Source organism: Sapajus apella, unplaced genomic scaffold, assembly GCF_009761245.1.
Source record: "Sapajus apella isolate SASKATOON/1434 unplaced genomic scaffold, GSC_monkey_1.0 scaffold26, whole genome shotgun sequence".
NCBI lineage: Eukaryota > Metazoa > Chordata > Mammalia > Primates > Cebidae > Sapajus > Sapajus apella.
The window spans coordinates 12,425,895-12,443,842 of record NW_022436966.1 but is presented as its reverse complement, the minus strand read 5'-3'; the positions used below and the strand labels follow the sequence as shown (position 1 = coordinate 12,443,842).

General features: G+C 37.7%; 1 protein-coding gene across 4 annotated transcripts in view; it reads left to right on the top strand.

The window, feature by feature from the left end:
• REL (REL proto-oncogene, NF-kB subunit) overlaps positions 1–12,090 on the top strand; it is a 44,717-nt gene extending 32,627 nt beyond the window's left edge. For all 4 annotated transcript variants that reach the window (XM_032292049.1, XM_032292047.1, XM_032292048.1 and 1 more), the window contains 6 exons: positions 2,069–2,209; positions 3,428–3,532; positions 3,631–3,843; positions 5,542–5,610; positions 6,060–6,128; positions 7,562–12,090. In XM_032292049.1, coding sequence (XP_032147940.1) covers positions 2,069–2,209; positions 3,428–3,532; positions 3,631–3,843; positions 5,542–5,610; positions 6,060–6,128; positions 7,562–8,340 — 1,376 coding nt within the window. In that variant the 3' untranslated portion in view covers positions 8,341–12,090. The remainder of the gene's footprint in view (positions 1–2,068; positions 2,210–3,427; positions 3,533–3,630; positions 3,844–5,541; positions 5,611–6,059; positions 6,129–7,561) is intronic.
• Positions 12,091–17,948: the final 5,858 nt, after the last annotated feature.

Below are 17,948 nucleotides of genomic sequence, written 5' to 3'. Positions count from 1 at the left end.
AGTAGAGACGGGGTTTCACCGTCTCTACTAAAACTACAAAACATTAGCTGGGCATGGTGGCGCGTGCCTGTAATCCCAGCTACTCAGGAGGCTGAGGCAGGAGAATTGCCTGAACCCAGGAGGCGGAGGTTGCGGTGAGCCGAGATCGCGCCATTGCACTCCAGCCTGGGTAACAAGAGCGAGACTCCGTCTCAAAAAAAAAAAAAAATGGATTTGGAAGAGATGGCTGTCATACTGCCTACACAATAGGCAGTAAAGTATGCTGCTGTAATACAGATGTTGGTATCAACATTTTGACCTTTTAATTGTACAGATGTGTTTTAATACACTCTTTCAAAGGTTAGACATAAGAATACTAATACTGGGATAATTCTAAATGTTGTGATAGCTGTGGAGACTGTCAGTGTCATTAAATAAAAACAGTACAAAATACATTATCATTTTTATTAGCTTTTGCATATAAAATAAGGAATTTGGGCTTAACTATGTTTCTAAATTTAGTGTTTCAAAATTTAATACTTTGCAAGGTAAAATTGTTATATAAATAATGTGCATGTCATGCTTTTTAAAAATATGATGTTATTGCTATAGCTTATGGTATTTGAAAAGGCAATCTTTTGGAACTGGATTTCTGGTTCAATTATTAATTTAGCAAACTATTATACTATATTCTATCATGAGCTTTTCTAGTTCTATAGAATTGCAAAATTTTTAATTAAAAAATTTAAGCAAAGCTAATTTGCACATAAAATTTCTTATGGAAACTAGCTATCTTACATTTTTTTTGTTTCTTGGTATTTCATACTTAAAATGTTGATCCACGTTTTAGTAGATATTCTTGCGTATGTCATTTTTATGTATAACATATGTACAATTTTCTAATAGAGTTCAATCTTTAAAAGCATAGGCTCTAAATTCAATGACTTGAGTTCACATTTCCACCCTACCACTGTTAAACTGTGGCAAGTAATTCATTTCTTTAAAGTAAACTCTAGGCCAGGTGCAGTGGCTCACGCCCATAATCTCAAGACTTTGGGAGGCCACAGTAGGTGGATCACTTGAGCCTGGGATTTGAGACTATCCTGGCCAACATAGTGAAACCCCATCTCTACAAAAAAGTAGAAAAATTAACTGGGCATGGTGGTGTGTGCCTGTAGTCCCAGCTACTCAAGAGGCTGAGGTGGGAAGATCACTTGAGCCTGGAAGGCAGAGGCTGGGGTAAGCCAAAATCATATCACTGCACTCCATCCTGGGCAACAGTGAGACCCCTATCTCAAAAAAGTTAATTAAATTCAGTTCCTCATTAGTAAAATGGGAATGAAAGTAATTCTTGTACAGATTTAGGAGATAATTTACAGAGTCCTTAACACAACAACTGGACCAAATACATACTTGTTGAATGAATAAGTAAATGCCATTCTTTGTTGTGTATAAACCTGCAACTATTTTTTGAAACTTTGATTTGTTATTAATGTCAACTTGGGAGTCTGCTTTAAATCCCAGGTGAGGGGATAGTTACTTCCTGAACATGGCTGTATTTTTCAAATACTGTTAGTGACTACTTGATAAGAATGGTAAAAGGCAATCTTGAGATTGTATACTATTCTGTTTTTATTGGTACAGATTCGGATGCTATTCAAGGTTATTGGCTATAATGGGCAGGGAGGAGGACCTAGCAGGACTTGAGGTCTGTGTGACTATTTCAGTTTTTGTTTGTTTGTTTTTGAGACAGAGTCTCACTTTGTCGCCAGGCGCCAGGCCGAAGTGCAGTGGCACAATCACGGGTCACTGCAACCTCCACCTCCCAGGTTCAAGCAATTCTGCCTCAGCCTCCTGAGTAGCTGGGACTACAGGTGCATGCCACCACACCCAGCTAATTTTTGTATTTTTAATACAGACAGGGTTTCACCATGTTGGCCAGGATGGTCTCGACCTCTTGACCTCGTGATCTGCCCACCTCGGCCTCCCAAAGTACTGGGATTACAGGCTTGAACCACTGCGTCCAGCCAACTATTTTACATTCTTAAAAAAAAATTCTTTTTTTTTTTTTTTTTTTTTTGCTATTCAGTGCCTGAAAAACAGCTGATTGATATTGAAGATTGTGACCTCAATGTGGTGAGACTGTGTTTTCAAGTTTTCCTTCCTGATGAACATGGTAATTTGACAACTGCTCTTCCTCCTGTTGTCTCGAACCCAATTTATGACAACCGTAAGTACTTCATTTTCTTGTATTTGTAGTTTTAACTTGTTTTTTGTAATAGTTTAATTCTTAAAAGTATTTTGGTAATTAGAAAAACAATATATTTATGATAGGAAAACTTCCAGATGTTACAGAAATATTATAACAGAGAGTAAATCTCTAATCTCATCCTCCAGAGATAATCACTATCCTTAGGTGCATATTTTACCAGTTTCTTGTTCCTATGTATACACAAATACACTGTCATCATCATTTTTGACATAGTACAATTTTGGCAACCTAAAAAAAATCATAAGTGGTGATTGTTTTAAAAATTAACTTTCTTCTTACCATGTATCTTGAACATTTTCCTTTCAGTCACCTTATCCGTTTCAGTAGCAGCATATTTCATTATATAGTTATATCATAATTTTATTAATTACCCTCTTACAAGACATTCATTTTGTTTCTTTTCTCATTTTTTATTTTTGCCCTAACTGTACTGCAATACATATTCTTGTATATGGTTTTTTTTTAGGGGCTTGTTTTGTTTTGTTTTGTTTTTGAGGTGTAGGGTTTTGCTTTGTCACTCAGGCTGGAGTGCAGTGTACAATCGTGGCTCACTGCATGGCAAATGCTGGCTCAAAGGATATGGATATATCTAATTTTAGAAGATTATGAAACTTCCCCCCAAAATGCTCTGTGTGTGTGTGTGTGTGTGTGTACACAGGCATCTATATATACATCCACCAGTGGTGTATGGCTATACCTGTTTTACATGTAGGGTAGTGAGACATAGGTCTATAAAGGTAGATCAGAGTATCCTTAACATGGAGAGCTTTAAATGCCAGGGATAATTATTATAATCTTATGGCCAGATAGTAGGAAGCATGAAAGTTGTATTGCCATAAGGAGATGTATTGCCATAGGGAAAATTGTATTGCTGTAGGGATATGGCCATGATTTATGAAGATTAATCTGGTGACAATTGTGTAGGATTGATCGGCAGAATCAGAATTTAGAAGCAGGGAGCTTTAATTAGAGAATATGTCATTACCTAGAAATGAAGTCACAAGTCTAAAGTAAAGCAGTTAGAAAGGAAGTGGACAAATATGGATGATTAGTGTATTTAGCGTCCTTTATTTATACACTAAAACTTTTATTCTATAAATCCTCAAATTCTTCCATTCAAAAAGGAATAAAATATTATATAGCAACTCATTTTTTTTGAAAATCCTTTATATTTAGGTGCTCCAAATACTGCAGAATTAAGGATTTGTCGTGTAAACAAGAATTGTGGAAGTGTCAGAGGAGGAGATGAAATATTTCTACTTTGTGACAAAGTTCAGAAAGGTATTTATTTATTTCATTCAATTTGGAATAAAATTTAGATTAATAGATGCAGTTACTTTGTTTTCCCATTATTATTTCTTTTGTTTCTTATTTACTAGATGACATAGAAGTTCGTTTTGTGTTGAACGATTGGGAAGCAAAAGGCATCTTTTCACAAGCTGATGTACACCGTCAAGTAGCCATTGTTTTTAAAACTCCACCGTATTGCAAAACTATCATAGAACCTGTAACAGTAAAAATGCAGTTGCGGAGACCTTCTGACCAGGAAGTTAGTGAATCTATGGATTTTAGATATCTGCCAGATGAAAAGGGTATGACATTATGCTGGTAATAATTTATATATTTCTCAAAGTGGTCCTACTAATAACATCTTCTTGTAAGATTCATTTAAATACAGCTATGTATATTCATAATTTGTGTTTCTTTTCCTGGAAGCCTTCCATTGGTTTTTTTTCTTCATGCTCTTTGCATCTCATTTGTTGGTTTTTTTTTTTTTTTTTTTTTAGACTGAGTCTCACTCTATCACCCAGGCTAGAGTGCAGTGGTGCAATCTCAGCTCGCTGTAACCTCTGCCTCCCGGGTTCAAGCAGTTCTGCCTCAGCCTCCCAATTAGCTGGGACTATAGGCACGCGCCACCACACCCAGCTACTTTCGTGTTTTTATTAGAGATGGGGTTTCACCATGTTAGCCAGGCTGGTCTCTGCATTTCTTTCTTAAGAAAGAGGTTTGGGCCAAGCTCAGTGGCTCACGCCTATAATCCTAGCACTTTGGGAGGCAAGGTGGGTGAATCACAAGGTCAAGAGATGGAGACCATCCTGGCCAAAATAGTGAAACCTCATCTCTACCAAAAATACAAAAATAGCTGGGAGTGGTGGCATGCACCTATAGTCCCAGCTATTTGGGAGGCTGACGCGGGATAATTGCTTAAACTTGGGAAGGAGAGGTTTCAGTGAGCCGAGATCATGCCACTGCATTCCAGCCTGGCGACACAGCAAGACTCTGTCTCAAAAATAAAAAAAGAGATTTGATTAGTATGGAATAATTTCAAAGTATCTAAACTTCTTAGTAAAATTTCTATTTTATTTTTGAAGGCCTATTTTTATCCTTGTGCACTTACCACTCAGAGAGTAGTTTCTATATTGACTTCTTATCCAACCTTACTGCATTAGTTGACATTATTGACTTGTGTGATAAGAAAACAAGATGAATATTTTAAACTGTCTGTCTTTTTTTTTTTTTTTTTGAGACAGGGTCTCACTCTGTCGCTCAAGCTGTAGTGCAGTGGCATGATCATGGCTCACCAGAGCTTCAACCTCCCAGGCTCAGGTGATCATCCCACCTCAGCCTCTGGAGTACCAGGGACTACAGGTGTGCACCACCACACCAGGCTAATTTTTGTGGGTTTTGTTTGTTGGTTGGTTTGAAATGGAGTCTTGCTCTATCTTGACCAGGCTGGAGCGTAGTAGTATGATCTCAGCTCCCTACAGCCTCTGGCTCCCAATTCAAGCGATTCTCCTGTCTTAGCCTCCCGAGTAGCTGGGACTACAGGCATGTGCCACCACACCCAACTAATTTTGTATTTTTAGTAGAGACGGGGTTTCACCATGTTGGCCAAGCTGGTCTCAAACTCCTGACCTCAGGTGATCCACCCTCTTCAGCCTCCCAGAGTGCTGGGATTACAAGCATAAGCCACCGTGCATGGCCAATTTTTGTATTTTTTGTGGAGACAGGGTTTTGTCATGTTGCCCAGGCTGGCCTCAAACTCCTGGGCTCAAGTGATCCACCTGTCTTGGCCTCCCAAAGTGCTGGGATTACTTTAAACAATTTTTTACTAAGAGAAAAATATCCTTTACTACTGATAGTACTGATTTGGGACATATTCTATAATACTTATTAGATCCAAATTATATACATATTTATTGAAAACATTTTCTATATGTGAATAAAATACTTGTTTATTAATGGAGAGTTTAATTTTTTACCTGCTTTCCTGGTTTCTTTCTAATCAGATACTTATGGCAATAAATCAAAGAAACAAAAGACAACTCTGCTTTTTCAGAAACTGTGGCAGGATCATGGTAAGAATATTTTGAATTGATTCATATTTAAATAGGTTTTGTTTTATTTGCTTTATTTAGTTTTTCAAATTTTATTTTTGTTTTGTTTTTGTTTAGTAGAGACAGGGCTGTCTTTCACCCAGGCTGGAGTGCGGTGGGGCAATCTCAGCTCACTGCAACCTCCACCTCCCAGGTTCAGCAATACTCCTACCTCAGCCTCCTGAGTAGCTGGGATTACAGGCATGTGCCACCACACCTGACTAATTTTTAGTATTTTTATTAGAGGCGGGGTTTCACCATGTTGGCCAGGCTAGTCTCGAACTCCTGACCTCACATGATCCACAACCTTGGCCTCCCAAAGTGCTGGGATTATAGGCGAAAGCCACGACCCCTGGCCGGATTTTCGAATTTTAACTGATAGTGTTATTTTTCAAATTATATTTAATAATGGAAAAACTTTATCCTAACAGGTAATTTTCCTGAGAGACCAAGACCTGGTCCCCTTGGATCAATTGGAGAAGGAAGATACATCAAAAAAGGTATTTTATTTCCTATAGCATATTTCTTGTGATCAGAAAGACCAGAGCTTGGCACAATATATTGGAATTCTGTATTTAGGAATGAATAACTGCTTTTTTGAAAATTTTCTCTCCTTCAGATTTTTCTTGGTTTCAGTATAGAATGAATTGAACATGGCTTCTGAAGGTTGTGTTAGAAACAGATTGTGTTTTTGGGATTTATTGTTCAAGAAATAACATGCCTTTTATACAGTAGCAATTTTATTAATTACATCATGTTATGGAAAAAATGTTATTGATTTGGTTAGTTACCAATTTTTATAAATAAAATTTTACTGGAACATGGCCATGAATATTTGATTAAATACTGTCTCTAAACTGCTTTTTTAACACCATGGCAACAGAGTTGAGAAGTTCCAACAGAGGCTGTAGATAGCTCACAAAGCCTAAAATATTTACTATCTGACTTTTTCTTTTTTTTTTTTTTTTTTTTTTTTTTTGAGACGGAGTTTTGCTCTTGTTTCCCAGGCTGGAGTGCAATGGCGCGATCTCGGCTCACCGCAACCTCCGCCTCCTGGGTTCAGGCAATTCTCCTGCCTCAGCCTCCTGAGTAACTGGGATTACAGGCACGCGCCACCATGCCCAGCTAATTTTTTGTATTTTTAGTAGAGACGGGGTTTCACTGTGTTGACCAGGATGGTCTCGATCTCTTGACCTCGTGATCCGCCCGCCTCAGCCTCCCAAAGTGCTGGGATTACAGGCTTGAGCCACCGCGCCCGGCCTACTATCTGACTTTTTACAGGAAAAAAAATTGCCAATCCCTAGTTTAGATAATTCTACCAAGGGCTAATGGGCTAATTAGAAGTCCTTTCTACCCCCTCTTACATTCTTAAATCAGTGCTTTTTCCTGGTTTAGGTTATCAAGCATTTGTATAATATGTAAATAAATAGAGAATTAATTTTTTCTGACTGTGAATTTTATAGTCTCTTAGGATTGTGTCATAACATATCTTAAAAGTTGTGTATTTTCTTATTATCCCTAATGAGTGTTTTCTCCATCCTTCCATTTTCTCCTAAAAGTGGAGAGTAAGAGATGATTTTGGCTATTTGGAGTCCCATTAATTATAATTCTAATATTTATCTTCCAGTTTTCAAAAATACATTTATAGAGCCTCAGAAGCTAGATTTTCATTTAACTGGAGTGAAAGTACATAATGCCAAAGTAACTTGCCAAAATCATTTTACCTGTATTTGTAAATGGTATATATTACAGAATTTCATTTTGGATTTGTGTAATAATTTTAGTGCTTTTTACATATTTTTATTTGAAATGTTACATTGGTTTCCTTGACATTTTTTTGTGTGTTTATTTGTGTGCATATGCAATTTTAATTTAGAAATAATACTTTTTATAATTTTGTTTAATTTTGTAAAATAAATTTTTCCTCCCACAGAACCAAACTTGTTTTCTCATGGTGCAGTTGCGACAGAAATGCCCAGACCTACAGGGGTTTCAAATCAAGCAGAATCCTACTATCCCTCACTTGGGCACATCTCAAGTGGATTGTCACGTCATGCCTCAATGCCACCTCCGCCTTCTTCAAGCTGGTCATCAGTGGCCCACCCCACCTCACGCTTAGTCAATACAAATCCACTGAGCAGTTTTTCAACAGGGACACTTCCTTCTAATTCACAAGGTATCCCACCATTCCTGGGAATACCTGTTGAGAATGATTTAAATGTTTCTAATGCTTGCATTTATAACAATGCTGACGACATAGTCGGAATGGAAGCATCATCCATGCCACCAGCCGATTTATATGGTATTTCTGATCCCAACATGCTGTCAAATTGTTCTGTGAATATGATGACAACCAGCAATGATAGCATGGGAGAAACTGATAATCCAAGACTTCTGAGCATGAATCTTGAAAACCCCTCATGTAATTCAGTGTTAGACCCAAGAGACTTGAGACAGCTCCACCAGATGTCCTCTTCCAATATGTCAGCAAGCGCCAATTCCAATACTACTGTTTTTGTTTCACAGTCAGATGCATTTGAGGGATCTGACTTCAATTGTGCAGATAACAGCATGATAAATGAGTCGGGACCATCAAACAGTACCAATCCAGACAGTCATAGTTTTGTTCAAGGTAGTCAGTATTCAGGTATTGGCAGTATGCAAAATGAGCAATTGAGTGACTCCTTTCCATATGAATTTTTTCAAGTATAACTTGCAAGATTTAAATCCTTTTAAGTCTTGGTATCACCTGTGTAGATGCAGCATTTTGTATTTGTCTGACTGGGAATATAATACTGTATTTGAGAATATAAAAAAAAATTTTTTTCAGGGAAGAAGCATGCAGCTTGGGACGTAGTGAACACAAAATTGGAAGCTGTCATAAAAAGACAACTCAGAGACTGGGCATAGGAACTTATGCCTGTAATACTAGCACTTTGGGAGGCCTAGGCGGGTGGATCACTTGAGGCCAGGAGTTCAAGACCAGCCTGGCCAACATGGCGAAACCCCGTCTCTACTAAAAATGCAAAAATTAGGTGGCCATGGTGGTGCACACCTGCACTCCCAGCTACCTGGGAGGCTGAGGCACAAGAATTGCTTGGACCCAGGAGGTGGAGGTTGCAGTGAGCTGAGATCTCACTACTGTACTCCAGCCTGGGTGGCAGAGTGAGACTCCGTCTCAAAAAAAAATGCTTTTTTATATTTCTTTTTATAATGTTTTAATGTATTCTTAAATTTCAAGCAAATTTAAGATAAAACTTGTAATGGCTATGCCATTGAAAAACTTAATTTCTTATATTTGAGGCCCATGGGCCAAGGTAACCCCTAAGGGGTTTTCTTAGGCTTCTTGGAGTTTCTTAGGTTTGTATGTGTATCAGAATGTCTTTAAAGTGTTAAGTTGGGCAGAAGGCAGTTGAAGTGAGCTTTCAAGGTATGGGAGGTTTTCTACATTGTATACTATTTCAATCTATGCCTTTAAACTTACTTATGGTTTTAGCTTTACACTCATATTTTTTAAGGGGAAAACGTTTCCTTGGACCATTCTCCTTTCTTAAGTGTCCTCGCTCCCTGTGATCTCATAAAACTGCCTATTTGACATCTTTACCTAGAAATCGAATTAAAGCTCACACTCACCATATCCAAAACTGAATTCTTGGTCTTCCCTCCCAAACTTGCTTCTCCTTCAGTCTTCCCCAACTTAGTAAATGGCAATGCCATGCTTCTAGTTGCTCAGGCCAAAAATCCTGGAGTCATCCTTTATTCTTCTTTTAGTTCCCATATCCAATACATTAGCAAATCTAGTAGACCCTACCTTCACAACAGCTAAAGCTGACCACCTCTTTTGACCTCTGCTGTTAACACCCTTTTCCAAGCCACCATCTCTTCCCTGGATTAAAGGTATCATCTACAAAACTTCTCCTTATATCCTTGAATTCCTACAGTCTGTTTAAAGTAGCCAGAGTGATTATTTTAAAAATAAGTCAACTCATTCCATTCATCTGCTCAAAACCATCCAGAGGCTTCTCATCTCAGAGCAGTCAAAGTCCTTAAAAGTAGCAGGCCTAGACTCCCTGTCCTACCTCAGGTTCTGCCATTTCCCATCCTCATGCAGCTCCAGGCACCTTGACCTCAGTGCTCCCCTTCAAAGCATCAAGTATGCACCTGCCCTGGACTCTGGTACTTGGTATTCCCTCTCCCTCGAATGTTCTCTCTCAGAAAAATTCATAGTTCATTCTTTTATATCCTTCAGGTGTCAATCCACTGTTACCTGAGCAAGGTCTTCCTTGGCTATATGTACATCAGCATTCTCTGTCCCCCCTGCTTTATGTATGTCCATAGCACTTACCATGATCTGACTTTACTAAGCATTTATTTGTTTATTGTTTGTTTTCCTATACCGGAATATAAGCTTTCTAAGGACAGCAGTTTTTGTGCTTTATTGTTGAATCTCCAATTTGTAGAAAAATGCCTGCCTTATATTAAACAGTAAATATTTATTGAACATTAAAAGTATTACTAATAGAACTTTGGTTTTTGAAAGAAATATTAACTGTAATTATAAGACGTATATGATTTTTGCAGTTTTACTTAGTGTGACATTGGGTTTATGAGAATCATGTACATTCAAGTCCAGGAATAATAATGGTCATCCAAATTGTTTGAAAGCAAAATAATCCCAGTGGCAAAATGATGGTAGAATTTGAGTAATCTTTTTTTTCCTTTTATGAAAAGAGATCTTATGCTTTTAGTTTCTGAGGCACTTTTCTGAACTCTACTTGTGCACTGAATTCCTCTTCCTTTCTCTCCCAGCCTGTGTTTACTTTATCCTCACATCGTCATTTAGTGCTTCCTTTCTTTGTATAAACATGGTAAATGTCTTCATTAGACTAAAAGGAAAGACCAAAAAAAACAAACAAACCTTTCCCACCACCTGCATGACACTTGACTTTGCATCCTGACTTCTGAAATGCCTCCAACCTCCATTTTCTCCCTTCCCAGTCATTCCTTAGCCCAGTGATCTCTATCTTTAACTCCTACAATTTTCTTATGATATTCTGGGAAAGATGAGCTGAGACTGCCCACCTTGTCAAATCTCACGTCTTTTATCAGTCCTCACACTGCTTGACCTATTGATAACCTCCTAGACTTCCCTCTTTGGACACTCCTCTGGGTGTTCTGTGGTAGACAGGATTCCTCTCTGAGACTTATTTCCCAAGAGTCTCGACCCCTCCCCTCATTTGGTGCTATTTTCCCCCCTGGATGATCTTATCAGAGCCCACAGCTTCAGTTTTCACTCATGCCACCTGAATGCCCTGATAAACTGACTCCCCGTCTTGCATTCTTTACCTTCCTTATAATGGCATTACCATTTACCATGCCATTCAAGATACTAGGAACCTCAAAGTGTTGTATTCTTTTTCTGTCATTCATACTTAATCAAGTCCTTTTGAGCTTGCTTCCTCTTGCTGCTTTCTTAGTAAAGGCCTTCATTCTTTTTCCCTAGTAATAATCTTTTCCATATGTTCCAGTTAAAATACCACGTTCACCCTAAGCCTTATTACATAGTTAGCATTCCTTGAAAGAAAACAATTCTCTCAGGCCTTCATACCTGTAACATGTTACCCACTCTGCCCCTGCTCTTCTGCAACTAGAATACTCATCCTTGAAGACTGGGCTTCTCTATGAAGCTTGGTCCTGCCTCCCAGGTTGAGGCGAAGCTTTGTACATGCCTGTATTATGGATATCCTCTCATGTAAGTGTTTGTCTCATTCGTATTTAGGACTCCAGCACCGAGCATAGTCCCCAGTATACTAGTTGGTGCTGAATAAATGGTAGCTATTATTAGAGAAGGACGGATAAAATTAATGAATAAATGGTAGCTATTACTAGAGGAGGAAGGATGAAATTGACATAGGAGTGATTATTACAATATACATGGAAATGATTTTTAAAGGAAAAGGTAATGATTTTCTGGCAGGAAAAACAGCAATGCCAAGATTACTTAAGTCTTGTGAAATACACCTCTGTTCCTTGACCTGCCACTCCCCTTTTTACCACACACACACACACACACACACACACACCCCACAGCCCTTTGAGATTGAAAGCAGCTCTATTGAGAATCGTAGTGTCAACTGTATTATGTAGAAATTTTAAAGTTTTTAGGATTATTTCATAGCCCTGACCTTGCTACTTCTCTCCACTTTATGTGGCAGGTTTAATCTCAAATCTCCCTCATATACTTCTCAGCCTCAGCACCTTACCCTTATACAGACACTCCAGTATTGTAGTAATCAATCTTAATATCACATTTTTTGAATTTCTAATGTGCAAAGAAAGCACCATGTTGAAAATGATACAGAGGTGAATAAGACAAAAACTCTTGCTCTCAAAGATGTCAGTCTTTTTCTTTGCAAGGATAATACATATAAAGTAAAATGCATAAAGTGGACTAATTTTAAATGTACAGCTTAATGAATTTTTATTTATGTTAACACCTATGTCACCACCATGTTTAGGACATTTCCAGTACCCCAGAAATTTCCTTTATGACACTTCCCAGTCTGTACCTATACCTCTAAAATCTTAATGGCCTTTTAAATAACTGGACCTCTCACAACTATAGTGAACAGAAACAGCTAGGTTGTCATCTTCTAACCTAATACTTCAGGAAAACTCATGATAGTTCCATTTTAAGAGTTCTTGGAGCTGGGCATTGGGCATGGTGGCTTACGCCTGTAATCTCAGCACTGTGGGAGGCCAAGGTAGGAGGATTGCTTGAGGCTAGGAGTTCAGCCCGCCTAGAACTTCTTATATAGGAACTTCTTATATTTAAGAAGAACCTGTCTCTGCAAAAAATAATTAAAAAAATGGCCAGGCATGGTGACATGTGCCTATGGTCCCAGCTATCGGAGGCTGAGGTGGGAGAATTCCTAGAGCCCAGGAGGTTGAGGCTATAGTGAGCAGTGATTGCGCCACTGCACTCCAGCCTAGGCAAGACCCTGTCTCAAAAAAAAAAAAAAAGACTTGGAATTGGTGATCCAGCCTGCCTAGTAGCCTCAAATAATTTGTTATATCTTTAGTTGATTTATTGAAGGATCATCACATACTATTAAATAGCCTGGAGAAATGGAAAGAATAGGAACTTTTTAGTCAGGTAATACCCAGCCCACTACCTCACAGGTTGTGTTGTGCTAAATAAAACGGTACATAAGAAACACTGTAAATTATGTAGTGCTAATCATGTTGTTAATAAACCAATATTTGTATATTCTGTGGCCCTGATTAATCTTTAATTCAGACACTCCTTTTAGTCACCTAGTACAGAGAAGAGTGAGAAAAATTGTGGATTCGATTCTTTAGTAAGAAACCTGAGATGGCTTTCTCATTAGAATAACTAGTCATTGCCCAGATCTGGAGAGCCTTATTTTGGCCTTATTTTTACAGAACCATTTCCTATTGATTAGTGAAGGTGTGGCCAATTTTAATGACTTTAGTTCTAAAATTTTGTGACTCCTAATTTATTTGTAAAAGTTGGTTATGAATTGAGAGTGGTTTGACTTTTCCTAAAAGTGAATCTCAGCTAATGAAGTTAACCACTGAAAGGTTTCTCATCTGTTTTGTTTTCACACATTGACTATGAAAGGGGAAAAATTAGAATGCTTTTTGTATCACATGTAACAGGAAATGTATCATTTATTATAAGCCCAGAAATAGGTGACTAATCAGAGATAAATTTATGGGTTGTCTGTATCTAGTTTTATACCTTTTTTGTCTAAGACCTAGTCAAATTAATACTTTAATAAGTCTTAGCAAAGTTTAGTTCAGCACAAGGTTAACAGTGGGTAAGATAGAGTTTCGAAAGTAATCATGTCTGTAATATTTTTCATGCATGCAAAAAGCACAGACAAAACCACTCATGCCCTATTAATAAACAAAATACAGATCAAAATTTTAAAAAGTAATCACTCTGTTTATTCTAAATGTCTATGGCTTTAGGAAAAATAGCACCTGCTAGTACTTATTTAAAGATGTAGAATTTATCATCCTCTAATATTCTTATCACTTGTTTCTACAACTTTAGTTTACAACTGGACTTTCAAAAATTTAAAGATTTACAAGTAAAATTAATTAAACACCTGTGTGTGACTAGTAATACACAGTAGTTAGTACAGAATGTTACTTCTTCAACAAATTGAGTTTTCAGGGAAATCAGCAAGTAAATGAAATACAAATTTTTGGTAAAAGTATCAAACATTCATCTTGCCCATTTTTCCTCTTAAACTGAATATTATCTAATCAAAACATAGTTTTTCATAAGATGTAATAAAATATAGATAAGGTTGGAATATTTGGGGATCCATTTGTGGAACTGAATTTCATGAGACTTCATTGGTGATACACTCGATTTTTACTGGGTAATTAGCTGATAATGTTGGTCACTGTCGCACAGTTCAGGTAGCTGTAAGATGATGTGGCAAGGAAAACAAAGCTTTTGGGTAACGAGCATTCTTAAAGGCACGGTTTGGACCAGGCGAACCCTTTAGAAGTGAACTCTGTTTTACAAGTATGTACTTAAAATACCTTTGGCTGTGATGAATCTAGATCCCAGCAGAATACCAAAATTCTATTTTTTTGGCTGAATATTTGTATATGCTTTATGACTGAAATGAATTTGGAGGCACTGATGAAAGTGATTTTTTAAAAGTTCTCAGGTACTGTTCAATTATTTAATGTTAGGTTTAGTATCAAGATGCAATTGTTTTTAAAATGCTAATATGCCATCTATTATACAGAATATTTTATTACCTTTGTAATATCTTTGTATACAGTGATTTTTTTCTTGGTAATATAATAAATGGAAAAAATTCTAAAACACTTGCTAAAATTTTGTTGCTATTTGACTTTTAAAATATCAATCAGATTTCTTCATTTTTATAGCATCTTCCTAACATGAAAAGGTAGTTTTGGTTGCTTAGAAACATCAGGCAATTTTTTATGGAATGCTGTTGCTGAATATGGTTGCATATGTAACTGTCCTTTGAAATGATAATTTTATAGAGTACTGAAGTGCCTTTTTAAAGATTTTTTTTCTTTTTTCCTTTTTTGGCTTAACCAAAAATCTGTTTTCAGAGGCTGAAAGTCTGAGATCGGGGGTACCAGGATGGTTTCTGCTGAGGCTCTCCCCCTGGCTTGCAGATGGCTGCCTTCCCACCATCCTCACATGGTGGAAAGACAGAAGGATAGAGATCTAGGGTGTCTCCTCTCTTTTTTGAGACAGGATCTCGTCCTGTCACCCAGGCTGGAGTGCAGTGGCACGATCTCAACTCACTCTGCCTCCTGGGCTCAAGAGATCCTCCTGCCTCATCCTCCCAAGTAGTTGGGACTACAGGCACATGCCACCATGCCCGGCCAATTTTTGTATTTTTGGTGGAGAAAAAGTTTCGCCGTGTTACTCAGCTGGTCTCGAACTCCTGGCCTCAAGTGATCCACCCACGTTGGCCTCCCAAAGTCCTGGGATTACAAGCATGAGTCACCATAGCTGGCCTGGCCTCTTCTTTTCTTAAATCTTTTTTTTTTTAATTGACAAAACTGTATATGTTAATATTTATCTTGTACAACATGATGTTTTAAAATATGTATACATTGTGGAATGGCTGATTAACATTACTTCACATAGTTATTTTGTAATAACACTAAAATCTATTCTTAGCAACTTTCAAGAATATATATGTTATTATCTATAGTCACCATGTTGTACAGTAGATCTCTTAAACTTACTCCTATCAAGCTGAAATTTTAAATCCTTTGACCAACACCTACCTCCCCAATCTCACAACCCCATCCCAATCCCACCTCCCCAGTTCCAGTAACTACCATTCTATTCTCTACTTTTTTTTTTTTTTTTTTTTTTTTTTTTTTTTTTGAGATGGAGTCTTGCTCTGTCACCCAGGCTAGAGTACAGTGGCATGATCTCAGCTCACTGCAGCCCCTGCCTCCTGGGTTCAAGCAATTTCCTGCCGCAGCCTCCTGAGTAGCTGGAACTACAGGCACTTGCCACCACACCTAGCTAATTTTTGTATTTTTATTAGAGATGGGGTTTCACCATATTGGCCAGGCTGGTCTTGAACTCCTGACCTCATGATCTGCCCACCTCAGCCTCCCAAAGTGCTGGTATTACAGGCATGAGCCACCATGCCCGGCCTCTACTCTACTTCTCTGAGTTCAACTATTTTAGATTCCACATGTAGGTGAGATCATGAAGTAGTTGTCTTTCTGTGCCTGACTTATTTCACTTAACATAATGTTCATCAGGTTCATCTATGCTGTTTCAAATGACCGGATTTTCTTTCTTATGTGTGAATAATATTTCATTGTACATATACACCACATTTTCTTCATTTATCTATTGATAGATGCATAGGTTGATGCCATATCTTGGCTATTGTGAACAATATTGCAGAGACTATGGAAGTCAGATGTCTCTTCAACATAATGATTTTATTTCCTTGGGATACATATACCCAATAGTGGGATTGCTGGATCATAGGTAGTTCTATTTTAAATTTTGTTTTCTGTTTTTTCCATACTAGCTATACTAATTTACATTCCCACTAACAGTGTGCCAGCAGTTCTGTTTACTCCATATCCTAGCCAACACTTGTTATCTTTCATCTTTTTTGGTAATAGCCATTCTAATAGTTTTGAGGTGGTGTCTCACTGTGATTTTAAATTTGCATTTCCCTGATAAGTGATGTTGAGCATTTTTATGTCTTATACTTTTTGGCCATTTGTATGTCTTTTAGAAATGTCTATTCAGGTCCTTTACCCATTTTTTAATCAGGCTGTTTGTTTTCTTGGTATTGAGTTGTTGGAGTTCCTTGTATATTTTGGATATAACCCCTCATTAGATGTATGGCTTATAAATATTTTATCCCATTCTGTAAGTTGTCTCTTCACTCTATTGATTGTTTCCTTTGCAGTGCAGAAGCTTTTGTTTGATATATTCCCATTTGATTTGTCTATCTTTTTTGTTGTTTTGTTGTTGCTGGTGCTTTTAGGGTCATATTCATATAATTGCCCAGACCAGTGTCATGGAGCTTTTTCTCTACGTTTTCTTCTAATAGTTTTACAGTGTGGGGTCTTAGAATTAGGTCACTTTGAGTTTTGTTTTGTTTGTCTGAGACGGAGTTTCACTTGTTGCCCAGGCTGGAGTGCAATGGTGCGATCTTGGCTCACTGCAACTCCTGCTTCCCGGGTTCAAGTGATTCTCCTGCCTCAGCCTCCTGAGTAGCTGGAATTACAGGCGCATGCTACCACACCCAGCTAATTTTTTTTAATTTTAGTAGAGATGGGGTTTCACAATGTTGGCCAGGCTGATCTCAAACTGACCTTGTGATCTGCCTGCCTCAGCCTCCCAAAGTGCTGGAATTACAGGCATGAGCCACCGCGCCCGGATGAATTGAGCTTTTATTTATTTATTTATTTTCCCCATTTATTTATTTTATTGCATTTTAGGTTTTGGGGTACATGTGAAGAACATGCAAGATTGTTGCATAGGTACACACGTGGCAGTGTGATTAGCTGCCTTCCTCCCCATCACCTACATCTGGCATCTCTCCCCTTGCTATCTCTCCCCAACTCCCCACCCCGCAGAGTTGAGCTTTTAATATGGTGTGAGATAAGGGTCTAACTTCGTTCTGCATGTGGATATCTAGTTTTCCCAGCACAATTTATTAAAGAGATTGTCTTTCCCCAATATGTTTCTTCACATGTTTTTCAAAAATCAGCTGGCTGTAATATGGATTTGTTCTTGGGCTCTCTTTCCTATTCTTTTGGTTTAAGTGTCTGCTTTTATGCCACTACAAAAGTGTTTTAATTACTATGGCATTGTCGTAACTTTGAAATCAGGTAGTGTGATATCTCTAGCTTTGTTCTTTTTGCTCAAGATTGCTTTGGCTATTCAGGGTCTTTTATGGTTCCATATTAATTTTAGGATTGTTTTTTCTACTTATGTGGAAAATGTCATTGGAATTTTGATGGGGATTGCATTGAATCATTAGATCACTTTGGTTAGTATGGACATTTTAGCAATATTAACTGTTCCAATCTATGAACATGGGATATCTTTGCATTTATTTGTGTCTTTAATTTCTTATATCAATGATTTACAATTTTCAGTGTACAGATCTTTTCCCTTCTTGGTTAAATTTATTCCTAAGCATCTTATTTCTTGTAATGAGAGCTATAAAAAATTGTTTTCCTGATTTCTTTTTCAGGTAGTTTGCTATTAGTATATAGAAACGTTATACACGACTGAT